The sequence below is a fragment of the Salmo salar genome, chromosome ssa14, assembly GCF_905237065.1.
Source record: "Salmo salar chromosome ssa14, Ssal_v3.1, whole genome shotgun sequence".
In the NCBI taxonomy this organism is placed as follows: domain Eukaryota; kingdom Metazoa; phylum Chordata; class Actinopteri; order Salmoniformes; family Salmonidae; genus Salmo; species Salmo salar.
The window spans coordinates 24,259,916-24,277,386 of NC_059455.1; the positions used below are offsets into that span (position 1 = coordinate 24,259,916).

General features: G+C 42.6%; 1 protein-coding gene across 1 annotated transcript in view; it reads right to left on the minus strand.

Annotated features, from left to right (window-relative positions):
* LOC106569249 (XK-related protein 4) overlaps nucleotides 1–12,472 on the minus strand; it is a 68,936-nt gene extending 56,464 nt beyond the window's left edge. The window contains exon 1 of the mRNA XM_045694106.1: nucleotides 11,595–12,472. Within this exon, the coding sequence (XP_045550062.1) occupies nucleotides 11,595–12,280 (686 nt within the window). The 5' untranslated portion in view covers nucleotides 12,281–12,472. The remainder of the gene's footprint in view (nucleotides 1–11,594) is intronic.
* Between the last annotated feature and the right edge of the window lie 4,999 nt (nucleotides 12,473–17,471).

Here is a 17,471-nt window from a genome sequence, read left to right on the forward strand (position 1 = left end):
TCGTACTAGGCGACTTCGACGTCTGACTTCAATTAATTTCTTTCCACCTCTTTCTTTCCCCTCCTTGCCTCTTTTGATCTCACTCTTTCACAGTCACCTCATACTCACAACGCAGGCAATATGTTGTACTTCATCTTCACTAGAGGCTGTTCGCCTACTAATCTCACTGTAAACCCCCCTCCGTGTCTCTGATCCCTACTTTGTTTCCTTTTCTCTCCATCTCCCCTCCATCCCTACCCACTCAGTCCCTACCCAGATGCGCCACTGCAATCTTTGCTGTCTCTCTCCCACTACTCTCTCCTCTTCTATCCTATCCTCTCTCTGCTAAATCCTTCTCCCTCCTGTCTCCTGACTCTGGCTCTTCGACCCTACTTTCCTCCCTGTCAGCATCTCAGTGTCCCATATCCTCCTGGCCGGCTCGATCCTTCCCCTCCTGCTCTATGGCCAAATAGCTCACTGCGTGCTAACAGAACAGGGCTGCTGGCAGCTGAGCGGAAATGGAGGAAAACTAAACTTCTGGAGGACCTATCATCCTTCCACTCCCTCCTCTCCACCTTCTCTTTCTCGGTATCTGCTGCTAAAGCTGCTTTCTATCACTCTAAAAGCTTCTGCCTCCAGCCCTGTGACTCTTCTCCACTTTCTCTTCCCTCCTTAATCCTCCACCTTCTCCCCCCCTCACTCTCTGCGAACGACTTTGTCAACCACTAATGAAAAAAAGGTTGACGGCATCTGCTCCTCATTCACTCAGCCTACTGAGCCCACTAATCCCACTCACACAGAACTACCCTACACCTTGACCTCTTTCTCCCCTCTCTGTGACTAGTGACTCGTGATGTCCGGCTGGCCAGGTGAACGGTGTTTCCTCCGACACATTGGTGCGGCTGGCTTCCGGGTTAAGCGAGCAGGTGTTAAGAAGCACGGTTTGGCGGGTCATGTTTCGGAGGATGCATGACTCGACCTTCGCCTCCCGAGCCCGTTGGGGAGATGCAGCGATGTGACAAGGTCGGAATTTGGGAGAAAAAGGGGGTCTTTTATATTTATATATATATCCCTTCTTTATTTTATTTCCAAACCACTTGAGCCTGCTGTCTCTGACCAACTCTCTCGCTATCTCTCTCAGAATGATTTTCTTGACCCTAACCGGTCAGGCTTCAAGGCAGCTCACTCAACTGAGACCGCTCTCCTCTGTGTCACAGAGGCTCTCCGTTCCACCAAAGCTGACTCTCTCTCCTCTGTTGTCATCCTGCTAGATCTATCCGCTGCATTCAACACAGTTTACTATCAGATCCTCCTCTCCACCCTCTCAGGATTGGGTGTCTCAGGCTCTGCACACTCCTGGATTGCATCCTACCTGGCAGGTCACTCCTACCAGGTGGCGTGGAGAGGATCTGTGTCTGAACCATGTGCTCTCACTACTGGTGTCCCCTATGGTTCGGTTCTATGTCCTCTCCTTTTTCTCTTTCCATGAAGCCACTCGCTATTTTTAAAACAAGCCATAGAAAGTTGGTTGCAATTTCAATTTAATTCACCAGAAAAGACAGAACAAACAAAACTCAGATATACGTTTTTTTTTATGTTTATAAAAAGGTATAATCTTCGTAAATTATATCATAAATACATAAATACACCAATCATAAATACGATTGGTGGAGGTGTCATACATGCAGCTAACTAAAACATATGGAAATATCTGTTCTACCCAAAATGAAAACCAACTATTTGCAGTATTACGCAAAAATGGAAGAGGAAAGTGGAAGGGGAAAAAAGTAAGGAACTTGTCTGTCGGCCCTGCATTAAAGACCATAATTGGTTCAAGAAAATTGTGATAAATAAAAAAGTATACCAGTTTCATTTAAGGACCAAAAAATTGACAGCCGTGCCATATAGATTGCAAAATAATTGGGAAGAGATTTTTGAGGTACCGATTCCATGGCACATGGTTTATGAACTGATGCGCAAAACTTAGCATTTTTTTATTTAAATTATACAGAATTCTTGCAACCAATATAATGTTATTTATATGGAGGATACAACCTTCCCAACTCTGCAGATTTTTCTGCGAAGAGGCAGAATCATTAGATCATTAGTTTTGGTACTGTCCATATGTAGCTTATTTTTGGTCACAGGCCCAGGAATGGCTGAAGAATTGCAATATTTACCTGGTGCACTACTGGGCGATCTGAAAAGTCATAGTCAATCGATTAATAATATAATACTTTCAGCAAAAATGTTTACTTTCAATTTACAATCTGTAGAAACAATGAGAATAGAAAGGTTCAGAACTTTTGTGAAACATCACAGCACAGTTATGTCAAATAGAAATCCAATATGGATGGTGTTAAGAGATTGATGGGATGGATTGAATGGAGCTGAAGTTTGGGACTAATAACAACTAATAACAACAAGATAACTAATGTAAAACATATTGTGCCCGTGAAACATATATAGGTTAAGAACTTTTTTGAAAAGAGCACAGTTTGAAAGATATGGCAAATAGAAATCAAAACGGATGAACATCATAAATATATGGGAGAGGTTGAGGGTAGAGGAAGGTCAAGAGTTAAAAACAAATAAAATGAAACTATTGTAAAATAGACTGTGTCCATAAAATGTATATAGTATGTATACGCTGGAAATACAGGCCTAAGCGTTGTTGTTCACTAGTTTGCTCCAATTGGGGGAGGGGTGGTAAGGTTGGAGGGTAATAAAGGAAATATATATTTTTAAAGATTGTGTGTGTGCGGGTGCGTATGTATGTATGTATGTATATTTGCAAAAAAATATATGGGGGATTGGAAGTGATGCAGACAATTACATTGGTGGAAGCTACAGTCTTTCTGCAATATTAAAGTTGATCTACCCCCTAATCTTTTTTTTGTCACTCGGCTCTGCCAGATCCTCACATGGTCTCTCCCATCATTGCTTTGCAGATTACACTTAACTACCCTTCTCCTTCCCCCTTCTGACACCCAGGTGGGGACACGCATCTATGCGTGCCTTGCATACATCTCAGCTTGGATGTCGGCCCACCACCTCAAACTCAACCTCGACAAAACAGAGCTGCTCTTCCTCCCGGGGAAGGCCTGCCCGCTCCAAGATCTCTCCATCATGGTTGACAACTCCACAGTATCCTCCTTCCAGAGTGCAATGAACCTTAGCGTGACCCTGGACAACACCTTGTCATTCTCTGCAAACATCAAAAAAGTGACTCGCTCCTGCAGGATCATAGTCTACAACATCCGTAGAGTAGGACCTTTCCTCACACAGGAAGCGGCGAAGGTCTTAATCCAGGCACTTGTAATTTCCTGTCTAGACTACTTTATCTCTGTTGGCTGGGCTCCCCGCTTGTGCCATCAAACCCCTGCAATTTATCCAGAATGCCACAGCCCGCCTGGTTTTCAACCTTCCTATATTCTCCCATGTCACTCTGCTCCTCTGCACACTCCACTGGCTTCCAGCCAAAGCTCGCATCCTCTTCAAGACCCTGGTGCTTGCCTATGGACCAGCAAGGGGAACTGCCCCTCTTTACCTTCAGGCTATGCTCAAACCCTACATCCCAACCCGAGCACTCTGTTCCGCCACATCTGGTCTCTTAGCCCTCCCACCTCTACGGGAGGGCAGCTCCCAATGCAGTCAAAGCTCTTCTTCCCCCTAAAGTCAAGACAGCAGAGTCCCTGCCCATCTTGCGAAATGTCTGAAACCCTACCTCTTTGAATAGTTCTTAAATAACTCTCACAGCGCCCCTGACGAACAGGGGACTGTTAACTAATCAAAACATGAAAACTATTACCATAGAAGACTATGCACGTGTTTTAATTCAGAACTCTGTGAAATAGTGTTGACAGTTGTACTCCAAAAATAAATCAACAGCAAATATCCCTCATTCTCTGTAAACAGAACTTGAAACTACAACCTGTGATGCATACTATGCACAGATTAGAAATATGGCAGTCTTCCAAATACAAAATAGCCTACGAGCATCATCCTACACAAAATGTAGTCATTAGTACAGATTGAAGATACACTGATGCTATCATAAATCACCTATACATGGCGTCCTAAGAATGATACTTCACACACAAGACAAGGTCTGCGTCCCAAATGGGTTCCCTATTACTAATATACTGCACTACTTTTGCTCATAGGGTAGTAGTGCACTACATAAGGAATAGGGTGATATTTGGGACGTATCGAAGGAGAGGCATCATCTCCATGACAGGATTCAGTATACATTCATTATGCACACAGTGGTTGACAAAATGAGGATGCAGCTAGAGAATGCATTGGATTCAATAAAGAGTGTTGTACTGTATACATTACAATGTACATAATAGCTCTATACATAAGGGACTGACTCGTGAGGTTACAGAGTTGTATAGCAATATACAGTATGTATAGCAGAAGCCTGACCCATTGACTCGTTAAACTATACAACCGTTATATGATCACTCTGATTATGATCAATCTTCCAGAGATAGTGTACTTCTACAGTAGTGAGAGATTACATGGACACTGGGCGTGACCAGAAAGCAGAACTCTAGATGTTTTCTTCCAACGCTAGTGAATTCTGTGCTTAAATTATGTGTTCCGAATCCAATTGCCAGTGAGCTATCGTAGAAAAGGTGGGTGGTGGCACAAGAGGATCTGGAGCAAAACCTCAACGGTTTGGTCCAGCTGGTAGACAGTGGTGGGAAAAAGTACCCAAATGTCACACTTGAGTAAAAGTGAACATACCTTAATCGAAAATGACTCAAGTAAAAGTAAAAGCCACCCAATAAAATGCTACTTGAGTAAAAAAAAACAGTATTTGGTTTTAAATATACATAAGTATCAAAAGTAGATATAATTGCTAAAATATACTTAAGTATCAAAAGTAAAAATCATTTCACATTCCTTATATTAAGCAAACCAGACGCCATGATTTACTTGTTGTTTTAATTCACGGATAGCCTGGGGCACATTCCAAGACTTCCACAATCATTGACAAAAGAAGCATGTGTTTAGTGAATCGGCCAGATCTCAGAGGCTGTATGGATGACCAGGGATTTTCTCTTGATAAGTGTGTGTGAATTGGACCATTTTCCTGACCAGCTAAGCATTGGAAATGTAACGAGTACTTTTGGGTGTCAGGGAAAATGTAGACTATTTTCTTTAGGAATGTAGTGGAGTAAAACTAAAAGTCATCAGAAATAGTAAAGTACAGATACACTAAAAAACCGACAGTGCATTTGGAAAGTATTCAGAATCCTTGACTTATTCCATATTGTTACGTTATAGCCTTATTCTAAAATATATTAAATCGTTTTTATTCCTCATCCATCTACACACAATACCCCATAATGATGACGCAAAAACAGGTTTGGCAGCGATCACAGCTTCGAGTCTTCTTGGGTATGACGCTACAAGCTTGGCACACCTGTATTTGGGGAGTTTCTCTCATTCTTCTCTGCAGATCAGCTCAAGCTCTGTCAAGTTGGATGGGGAGCGTTGCTGCACAGCTATTTTCAGGTCTCTCCAGAGATGTTCGATTGGGTTTAAGTCTGGGCTCTGGCTGGGCCACTCAAGGACATTCAGAGACTCGAAGCCATTGCTGCGGTGTTTTGGCTGTGTGCTTAGGGTAATTTTCCTGTTGGAAGTAGAACCTTCGCCCCAGTCTGAGGTCCTGAGAGCACTGGGGCAGGTTTTCATCAAGTATCTCTCTGTACTTTGCTCCGTTCATCTTTCCCTCGATCCTGACTAGTCTCCCAGTCCCTGCCCCTGAAAAACATCCCCACAGCATGATGCTGCCACCAACATGCTTCACCATAGGGATGGTGACATGTTTCCTCCAGAAGTGACACTTGGCATTCAGGCCAAAGAGTTAAATCATGGTTTCATCAGACCAGAGAATCTTTTTTCTCAGGGTCTGAGAGTCTTTAGCTGCTTTTTGGCAAACTCCAAGCGGGCTTCATGTTCCTTTAAGGAGTGGCTTCCGTCTGGACACTCTACCATAAAGGCCTGATTGGTGGAGTGCTACAGAAATGGTTGTCCATCTGGAAGATTCTCCCATCTCCACAGAGGAACTCTGGAGCTCTGACAGTGAACATCAGGTTCTTGGTCACCTCCCTGAACAAGACCCTTCTCCCCCGCTTGCTCAGTTTGGCCGGGCGGCCAGCACTAGGAAGAGTCTCGGTGGTTCCAAACTTCTTCCATTTAAGAATGATGGAGGCCACTGTGTTCTTGGACTTGTAAAGTTGCAGAAATGTTTTGGTACCCTTCCCCAGATCTATGCCTCGACACAACCCTGTCTCGGAGCTCTACGGACAATTCATTTGACCTCACATCTTGGTTTTTACTCTTACATAAACTGTTAACTGTGGGAACTTCTATAGGCAGGTGTGAGCCTTTCCAAATCATGTCCAATCAATTGAATTTACCACAGATGGACTCCAATCAAGTTGTAGAAACATCTCAAGGATGATCAATGGAAACAGAATGCACCTGAGCTCTATTTCGAGTCTCATAGCAAAGGTCTGAATACTTATATAAAAAAGGTATCTGTTTATTTTTAATACATTTGAAAAAAATTCTATAAATCTGTTTTCACTTTGTCATTATGGGGTATTGTGTGTAGATTGAGGGATTTTTTTAAAATCAATTTTAGAATAACGTAACAAAATGTGGAAAAAGTCAAGGGGTCTGTATACTTTCCGAACGCACTGTATATACTGTATACACTGAGGCTGCCTGGCTGCTCATTTGAAATGCAATCGTGTGTATTCCATTGTGAGATAGAGTACACACCTATTTATTCCTGGGTTTCTTTATTTTTACTATTTTCTACATAGTAGAATAATAGTGAAGACATCAAAACTATGATATAACACATATGTAATCATGTGGTACCAAAAAAGTGTTAAACAAATCAAAATATATTTTATAATTGAGATTCTTCAAAGTAGCCACCCTTTGCCTTGATGGCAGCTTTGCACACTCTTGGCATTCTCTCAACCAGCTTCATGAGGTAGTCACCTGGAATGCATTTCAATTAACAGGTGTGCTTTGCTAAAAGCTAATTTGTGGAATTTCTTTCCTTCTTAATGCATTTGAGCCAATCAATTGTGTTGTTACAAGGTAGGGGTGGTATACAGAAGATAGCCCTATTTGGTAAAATACCAAGTCCAAATACCAAGTTCAAAGAACTTTGAAAGTTTCTTCAAGTGCAGTCGCAAAAACCATCAAGCGCTATGATGAAACTGATTCTCATGAGGACCGCCACAGGAAAGGAAGACCCAGAGTTACCTGTAGAGGATAAGTTCATTAGAGTTAGCTGCACCTCAGAAATTGCAGCCCAAATAAATGCTTCACAGAGTTCAAGTAACAGACACATCTCAACATCAACTGTTCAGAGGAGACTGCATGAATCAGGCCTTCATGGTCGAATTGCTGCAAAGAAACCACTACTAAAAGACACCAATAAGAAGAAGAGACTTGCTTGGGCCAAGAAACACGAACAATGGACATTAGACCGGTGGAAATTTGTCCTGTGGTCTGATGAGTCCAAATTTGTGATTTTTGGTTCCAACCGCTCTGTCTTTGTGAGATGCAGAGTAGAACGTCTGTGTAGTTCCCACCATAAAGCATGGAGGAGGAGGTGTGGGGGTGCTTTGCTGGTGACACTGCCAGTGTTTTATTTACCAGCATGGCTACCACAGCATTCTGCAGTGATACGCCATCCCATCTGGTTCGCGCTTAGTGGGACTATCATTTGTTTTTCAACAGGACAATGACCCAACACACCTCCAGGCTGTGTAAGGGCTATTTGACCAAGAAGGAGAGTGATGGAGTGCTGCATCCGGTGACATGGTCTCCACAATCACCAACCTCAACCCAATTGAGATTCGTTGGACCACAAAATGAAGGAAAAGCAGCCAACAAGTGCTCAGCATGTTCGTAAACTCCTGTTGGAAAATAATTCCGGGTGAAGCTGGTTGAGAGAATGCCAAGAGTGTGCAAAGCTGTCAAGGCAAAGGGTGGGTACTTTGAAGAATCTCAAATATAACATATATTTTGATTTGTTAAAAACAAATGGTTACTACATGATTCCATATGTTATTTCATGGTATTAATGTCTTCACTATTATTTTACAATATAGAAAATAGTAAAAATAAAGAAAAACCCTTGAATGAGTAGGCGTGTCCAAACTTTTCACTGGTACTGTAAGTGTCAATCCAAAGATGTGACGTATACAACAAACATCTGGACTTCTGATGATACATTTATGATAACAATGATTGTGGGGGCTGTCTTGTTAGACTTCAGTGCAGCTTTTGACATTATCGATCATAGTCTGCAGCTGGAAAAATGTATGTGTTATGGCTTTACACCCCCTGCTATAATGTGGATAAAGAGGGTGTTCTTTAATGGAAGCCTCTCAAACATAATCCAGGTTGAATCCGGAATTCCCCAGGATAGCTGTTTAGGCCCCTTGCTTTTTTCAATTTTTACTAACGACATGCCACTGACTTTGAGTAAAGCCAGAGTGTCTATGTATGCGGATGACTCAACACCATACACGTCAGCTACCACAGCGACCGAAATGACTGCAACACTTAACAAAGAGCTACAGTTAGTTTCAGAGTGGGAGGCAAGGAATATAGCCCTAAATATTTATAAAACTAAAAGCATTGTATTTGGGACAAAACATTCACTAAACCTCAACTAAATCTTGTAATAAATAATATGGAAATTGTGCAAGTTGAGATGACTAAACTGCTTGGAGTAACCCTATATTGTAAACTATCATGGTCAAAACATTGATACAGTAGTAGCTAAGAGGGGGAGAAGTCTGTCCATAATAAAGCGATGTTCTGCCTTCTTAACAACACTATCAACAAGGCAGGTCCTACAGGCGCTAGTTTTGTCACACCTGGACTACTGTTCAGCCGTGTGGTCAGGTGCCACAAAAAAGGACAGCATGGCTGGCCCTTGGATGTACACAAAGAGCTAATGTTAATATCATGTCAATCTCTCCTGGCTCAAAGTGGAGGACAGATTGACTTCATCACTACTTTTATTTATGAGAGGTATTGACATGTTGAATGCACCGAGCTGTCGGCCTAAACTACTGGCACACAGCTCGGACACCCATGCATACTCCACAAGACATGCCACATCAGGTCTCTTCACAGTCCCCAAGTCCAGAACAGACTATGGGAGGTGCACAGTACTATATAGAGCCATGACTACATGGAACTCTATTCCACTTCAAGTAACTGCTGCAAGCAGTAAAATAATATTTTAAAAACACCTCACGGAACAGCGGGGACTGTGAAGCAACACAAACATGGGCACAGACACATGCATACACACACGATAACATATGCACTATACACACACACACACACAGATTTAGTACTGTAGATATGTGGTAGTGGTGAAGTATGGGCCTGAGGGCACACAGTGTGTTGTGAAATCTGTGAATGTATCGTAATGTTTTTAAAATTGTATAAACCTGCCATAATTTTGCTGGACCCCAGGAAGAGTAGCTGCTGCCTTGGCAGCAGCTAATGGGGATCCATAATAAATACAAATACTGTATGTGGAGGTTTGACAGCCATATTATTAACCCTACAGCTGCAATTGAAAGGGGAAAACCTTACTGAAAAGCAATTTACATTGTGTGAGTAAAATAATACAGAAAATGCATTTGAAAAAAGGTTACTCATAATTCAGAAATAACTGAATTATTCAAACCATTTCCAACGTGAGTGTTTGGAGAAATATCTGATGGAAACCTGTTTGGATAAACAATTACAGAGTCATTGTGCTAATAATACACATGGTGATGATGTCATGTCATAACCGTTGTCAGGAACCAACATGGCTCACACTGGGTCTGATGAACTTCATTAACACACAGCCATTTATAAAACCTTGTCTGTGTCTCAAATGGCACCCTATTACCTATATACTGCACTACTTTGACCAGGGCTTCTGGTCCAAAGTAGTGCACTACATAAAGAATAGGGTGCCATTTGGGATGCAGCCCCTCAACTTTGCCTGATTTCCCCAGACTACTGTGCTCACTGCCGTGTCTCAACAATACCCTGTCTACTCTCTGAGGATACACACCCTGGTGGAGTCAGATCTACAGTATTCTCAATGCACCAGACAATGTGACATAACAATGATGAAACTAAATGGGGCGGCAGGTTGCCTAGTGGTTAGAGCGTTGGGCCAGTAACCAAAAGGTTGCTGGATCGAATCCCCGAGCTGAGAAGGTAAAAATATGTCGTTCTGCCCCTGAGCACTGTTCCCCGTGCGCCGTGGATGTCAATTATGGCAGCCCCCCACACCTCTCTGATTCAGAGGGGTTGGGTTAAATGCGGAAGACACATTTCAGTTGAAGGCATTCAGTTGTACAACTGAATTTCCCCTTTCCCTAAATACAAGTGTGGCAGTGTCAAGGAGTTACATAAGGAGTCAAGGGTGCAAGCCCCCATGAAATGTACATTATTGTAGATGATCATGCATGGCCAGGAGCTAAACAGAAAATCAATAAAACATAATATCACATGCAAATAATAATGCATGTGCGAACACACCCACATTAAATTAGCCCAGTCGCAGATAACATGTGGCCTACTGTAGACTGTGTGTGACTGGAACAGAATGGATACAAAAAAAATAGGATGGCACCAGAGAGAAATTGAATTGAGAATGGAAGCAATATCCACTAATAGCTTGTTACGACCCCTGTATTTAATTAAAGAAATTCTTGAAGTTAAAGCTCAATCTCATTAATAATGGATTTACAATGTGGTTTTATTCAATATCATGCCTCAGTATATGTTTCTATCAATAGATTTTGAACTTGATGTGGGTGAATTTACAATCCATTTCTTCTGACATGACATGCTTTTTGCAAAAGAGTGTGTATTGATGCCCTGGTCCACACACACACACACACACACACACACACACACACACACACACACACACACTCACACAATAAACACACAGCATACCCTCACCCTCAATGTTCAGAACCCAAATGTCTCAAATACATATTTGATATATTCTTAATTTAAGGAGATCAATGTGGTTTATTACTGTTCCTTTCCTCACACATAATGTACTTGTTTGTAAATAATAGGCTTAGTTGTAAAGAGTTTGCCATTTGTATACTAAGCTGGGCTACATAAATCTAGCCCTATACTGTATGGTGTGAGGAATTCAATTGAACATGCACAACTTCGAGCTCGCCATTGGACCAAGCACATTCACAAGGATACCACATCATGAAACATGATACCATTTTGTTTTACGACAGACTATTTTCTCTCCCTATGATTGTTTATTTAAGATATAACACCTATAACCCACCAAGAGGCTACTCAGGGTATGCTTCTCAAAATGCTTTGCAGTGCGCGTAAAACCTGAAATGTTAGACGTTCTATGGCAGTCGGTGCCTAATAATTAGTAACAGTAGACCCTCTTGGGCATGATGGGAGCTAAGTCTAGGCTATGAGGTACGTGCAGTCAGAAGTTAACACACGTAGGCTAATGGGGTGCTACTCTATTCATTCGAAAGAGCATATAAAACGCTTACCTCCAAATCTGCCCAAGCTGCAAGATGTGGGTGACGGATTGCGCGGACCATATGAATACTGAACAGGACGCCGACCTTTTCTTATTAGTCGGGGTTGCCGTGCTGCTGTTGCTGTTGGTTGTGGTGTTGCTCTTGCTCGCGGTGGATGCCTGTCTTTGAGGTGTGGACGGGTGGGCGCCCACATCTCCATGTGAAGCAGAACCACTCAGCAGCTTCCCGTCCATGTGGGATGAGCAGTTTGCCGCACCGGCGGCATTGGCGCTCTCGTCGGTGCTGAAATCGTGGACGAACCATCGGAAACTAAAGACTTGGACGGAGAACGACCCTAGCACAACAAAAAATAGCGTGAGCCCGAACCACCAGTAGTCGCGACGGAGGTAATAGTCGACAGAAAGCCAAATGTCGGTGCCTACATCGGCGAAATACACCACCACTGCAGCGAGAATCCATAGACAGTCCCATATCGTGTATTTTGTTTGCTGCTCTCTGCCAAGGCGAAGACATGTCGAATTAGAACCACAGCACCGCGATTCCCCATTCACGAATTCCCCATCCCCGGTTCCCGAATCCGGCTGCGATCCTGGAACGAGTCCTTGTACTGAGCCCGAGTGGTCCGAATTCTGCAAAGGCGTGAACGCTACATCGCTCTTTCTAATTTTCAATACCCCATCCGATTTAGCGGCCATTATCGTAGCTTTTTCTTTCTCCTCCAGCCAACACCGTCTTTTCTCCTCCCGTTTTCTCGTCTCCCCCTCGGCTTCTGTATTCCAGGCGAAGAGATACTGGGCTGGGCGACCTCCTCTTCCGCCAGCTACAGCGCCGCCTGTTCATAACAAAGCAACCCTACCGCTCGGCAGCGGGTACGAACCATATGCTCTCCCATGGCACAGACTTGAAACTATGACATCATTGCTTCGCAACTCTTCCTCAGTCGCTCCTCACCTCACATTTCTCCTCAATAGCCACAATAGAGCTACAGCATATTGCAATTCACTCTGATAGGCCTAATTAAACCAAATGTATAGGCTAATTAAAATATATATATATATCCCAAAGGACTGCAATAAAATGAATCGAAGGCCTGGCCAATATTTCAGGTAGGTTATACTTGACCAACGATGAGCAAAATACAATAGGCTATTAACCTAATCCAGACCCACTAGGCAAAAACTGGTTGAATCAACGTTGAATCCACATAATTTCAACCCCAAAATGCAATGTGATGACCTGTGAATCAACGTGGAAAACTGATTGGATTTGCAAAAAGTCATCAACTTCAGAGAATTTTGTATTTTTTCACCCAAACTTTAACCTAAATCACGTTGAATTCACGTTAGTTGACAACTCAACCAAATGTAAATAAAAACTAGACGTTGGACTGACGTCTGTGCCCAGTGAGGAGGGAATAGGGTTCTCCTGCTGCCACTATGAAATAATATAATAGCTATAAATAACTGTAGCAGTGACGCACGCACCCACTAGAAAGTGTTGATTTGTGGTTAAGTAGTCAATTATCCCACTATTCACATATGTAGCCTATTTCTCATCTGGGTATTCTGGTAAAGTGCGTACAACGGTTCAGCACCATGGACAGCTTCCGCGTCAACTCACTTTCATACTGTAGCCTACTGCTACCCTCATACAGAATGCGCCGGTAAGCAATCAAGTCCCGTCATTTATTACTAGAGGGTCCCGACACAGTCATTGACTGCGATTTTAATGAATGATCTCCTTAGTTATAACAGGCTATGCCTTGACCGTACGCACCATAGGCTATTTGAAGCACAGCCGCACAACCGCTATGATTTTGACACGCCCTCCTCGCAGCTTGGCTGCATGCATGGCCAGAGGACGACCAAGCTATATAACTGCACAACCTCAAAACATGACCACAGCCTTGCTTCAATGGTATTTCGTTGAAATGCTGAACAGTGACACTAAAATATTATTATTTGAGATTTAAAACTGAGAGATTGCTTGTATTAGCTGTCTAAAATGAGGAAAATAGTTAATGAATTGTGTGCATGTGTGAGAGATGGAGAGCATCCAGATATAAATATGGACCCTGTCACAAAGAAAAATCTATCCATGCCCCATGACTGATTGACAGACAGGTGATGCTACAGAGGCGTGAGAATGAGGAGATGGGGGGGAAAGAGGACAACACTATAGCTCTATATTCCTAAACACTATAATACACCCGTCATGGCTTATATAGTGGCACTGCGGCACCTAGGGGCCCCGAATGACAACCTTAGCCTCCCTCCCAGGCAGCCAATCTGCGACGCATGGTAAATCTTCAAAGATGTGACCATCTGTCATTAGTGGTGCAGGGGAGGATAAATACCTTGGCGTGACTCGAACTGCTAGCATTTGGCAGATCCCATTTCAAGCCCCACTGACGTGAAGATGAGCGTCACACATCTCCTTCCACCACTGGCCAGTCTTGTGCCGTGTTGCTGTTCCTGTGGCCATCTCTCTCTCTCTCTCTGACTGCCACAGCCACACCACCTATGGGTGACTAAGCCAGAATGATGGTGCTGTCACCTTACCTGGCTACCCAGACTCCTTGCTCTGGCCAAACGCTACGCCACACCCACAGATGTTAGTTTCTTCTCCGTAATGAGTCTGGTTCTGAGGGCCTCCCCAACCCTTCACCGAATGTGAGAACATTCGGGGCCGTCTGATAGGTCCAGAAACCGAAGGGTTGGGCCAGAGCCAGAACACACGTGGGTAAAGCAGCGGTTTGGAAATGCGTAGCCTCTGCCAAGTCCACAACAACTGGATGTTCTGGTTTTCAGGGGAAATGAAAGAGAGCCTGTGGTGTGTCTTCCGCTTTTGGACATTAAGAAGGCAACACTCCATCTTAACTCCTCCTCCACATTTACTGGATTGGTTGAACAGTGCAGAAGAGAACCTCCTCTGCCAGTTTTTTTCCCATCTTGTCAAGACCAGTATGTAGGGGATCTAGTTTCAGGCGTTTCTTTTCAAGCCTGCTACGATGGGTTATAAAATGAGTCATTGGCTTTGATACTCTGATTGGTTAGAGACGATCCGATCACTGTCAACGCCCTTCGTGCACCTCGTCACCATAAAGAACTTCAATGATGGCAGTCTCGGACTAAAGTATATAGCGAACGACAGAGCAGCGAGATCATTTAGTGTGAGTTGTCAGGCTAGCTGTCACCTGGTGCTGTATCCTCTCCTAGCTCACCTGTCTGTCACATCATAAACACAACACACTGTGGAGGAATGGCTCACTCCATACCAACCAGAAACAGACTTTCCTAAATGCAGTTTGGGCAAATGTCAGATGGGTTGGTCCATCTTTGGCCAAGTGGGCCTGTCTGAATTGCAGGTTTTTGAGCATAATGTTTATTTGGATAACAACAGGGGCCTCTAGAAATAAATTGCCTGTTTGGTGGCCTCAAGGAAAAAAATGGTCCGGTGTATTTGCAATGCCCGGGCCGATTTCTGGTCACGGTTACCAACACTACTGTAGTAGAGAACCTCAACAATCTATTTATTCTCATGAGATGGAACTCATTAAAGAGGAGGGCTGCTGTGAGCTGTTTACGTTTTGCCTGGATGAAATAAGGGCCACCTCACAGAACTAGGGACAGCCCCCACATTATCTCACCCATGTTTTATAGCTGTGCTTCCTACCTTTACCCCTCACCTCTTGATTTTAAGTAACTGAAAAGGTACATTATTCAGAACTGTCTGCAGCAATGAATTCTCACACATATTCATGTTTATCATGTGGAATTCTCACTTTCAATTACTCCACCATAAATCCCTGTTAAAATCTTTCAGCAGTAAGCATATTAGTTATTCAAGAGAGACCCCTGTTCTGTGGAGGAGACATCCCTCCCTATGCAACCACAATTTAATTACTGCTGTCTACTCTTATTGATTTGAACAGGCACTCTGTCAAATGGATAGCTATGCCTAGCTCTGAATTCCATCATTAATTCCTCCTAATGATTTCCAAGGTTAATTTTTTATGACAGGAGCAATCATACAACTCCACTGGCCTCTTGAATCAGTTGCATCAGTGTTAACCAGCAAATAAATACTAATCTGAATGTAATGGGAAAGGGAAAGGAAAGGGGGATACCTAGTCAGTTGTCCAACGGAAAGTATTCAACTGAAATGTGTCTTCCGCATTTAACCCCTCATTGTCTCTTACTGTTAAGTACTGGACACAATACAAACTCACTGGAGTCTTTTTTTATTTAGAAGACGTGTCCAACCTAGATTATTTCTTTATCATAAAAGAAAGCAGTCGCTAAATATTCATGCTTCGTTTGTACTGTATATTAAAAGATCCAGATGACATTGTCTATTCAAAGCCCAGTGTTGCATCAAATATCTGGGCCATATCTACAGTATGAAATATTAATAGAGCAGCCCTCAGCATCATACGTCATCAGAACCAGGCAAGCTGCCGTGATCCTCTCCTAAAACACATGGTATCAATTCAATGGATACAGTCTATTTACTGTAATTCACATGCTATACTATAATTACTATACATATATTCTACAGACATATCCTATTGTAAAATATACCATCCTGTAACAAACATGATACATAAACTGAGTTTCAGATCAGTCTGACCTTTCTGTCAGAAGGGTTTGGGTTCATTTTACACTTGCTATCTGCAATGATTAGATTATGTAAAACACACACAGATGCAGAATTCAGAGGTGATGAATATTGAAAAAATGTATATCGATCAGCAGATCTGGTAGAAAACTTGCTCATCATTCTGAATTTGAATGAAATGTGATAATTTTGTCAAGTGAAGAATCTTCTTCCTTTGTTATTAATGACAGCCGTAGTTGCTCAGCAACAAACCCCAACATTTCAAACAGAGTGAGGACCTGCGGTGAGACAACATGCCATTGTGACAGGTCCGTTCGAATAGTAAGAGAGCTGACATGCTAAAAGTGGGACAGTAGCCTTTGCTATCTAGAGCCGCTCTCAGACTGGCATCTAACTGTAAAGATGGTGACACAGGGAGGCTTGTCCACTGAACCAAACAAGGATTGTCATGAGAAGAGGCTTCGTCTGAAACTTTTTCAAACTGGGTGAGACGTCTTGGATTTACAGTGCCTTCAGAAAGTATTCATCATTTTTTTTCTCTCACTCATCTACACACAATACCCCATAACGGCAAAGTCAAACATGTTTTTAGAAATGTTTACAAATGTATTGAAAATAAAATACAGAAATATATTGCATAAGTATTCACACGCCTGAGTCAATACACATTAGAATCACCTTTGGCAGAGATTACAGCTGTGGATCCTTTTGGGTAAGTCTCGAAAAGCTTTGCACATGTGGATTGTACAATATTTGCACATTATTCTTTTTAAAATTATTCAAGCTGTCAAGTTGGTTGTTGATCATTGCTAGACAGCCATTTTCAATTCTTGCCATAGATTTTAAAGCCGATTTAAGTCAAAACTGTAACTAGGCCACTCAGTAATATTCAATATCTTCTTGGTAAGCAATTCCAGGGTATATTTGGCCTTGTGTTTTAGTTTATTGTCCTGCTGAGAGGTGCATTTGTCTCCCAGTGCCTGTTGGAAAGCAGACTGAACCAGGTTTTCCTCTAGGACTTTTCCAGTGCTTAGCTCTATTCCATGTCTTTTTATCCCACAAATCTCCCTAATTGTTGCCGATGGCAAGCACACCTATAACATGAAGCAGCCATCACCATGCTTGAAAATATGAATAGTGGTAGTTAATTTCTTTGCCACATTTTTTGCAGTTTTACTTTAGTGCCTTATTGCAAACAGGATGCATGTTTTGGAATATTTGTATTCTGTACTGGCTTCCTTCTTTTCACTCTGTCATTTAGGTTAG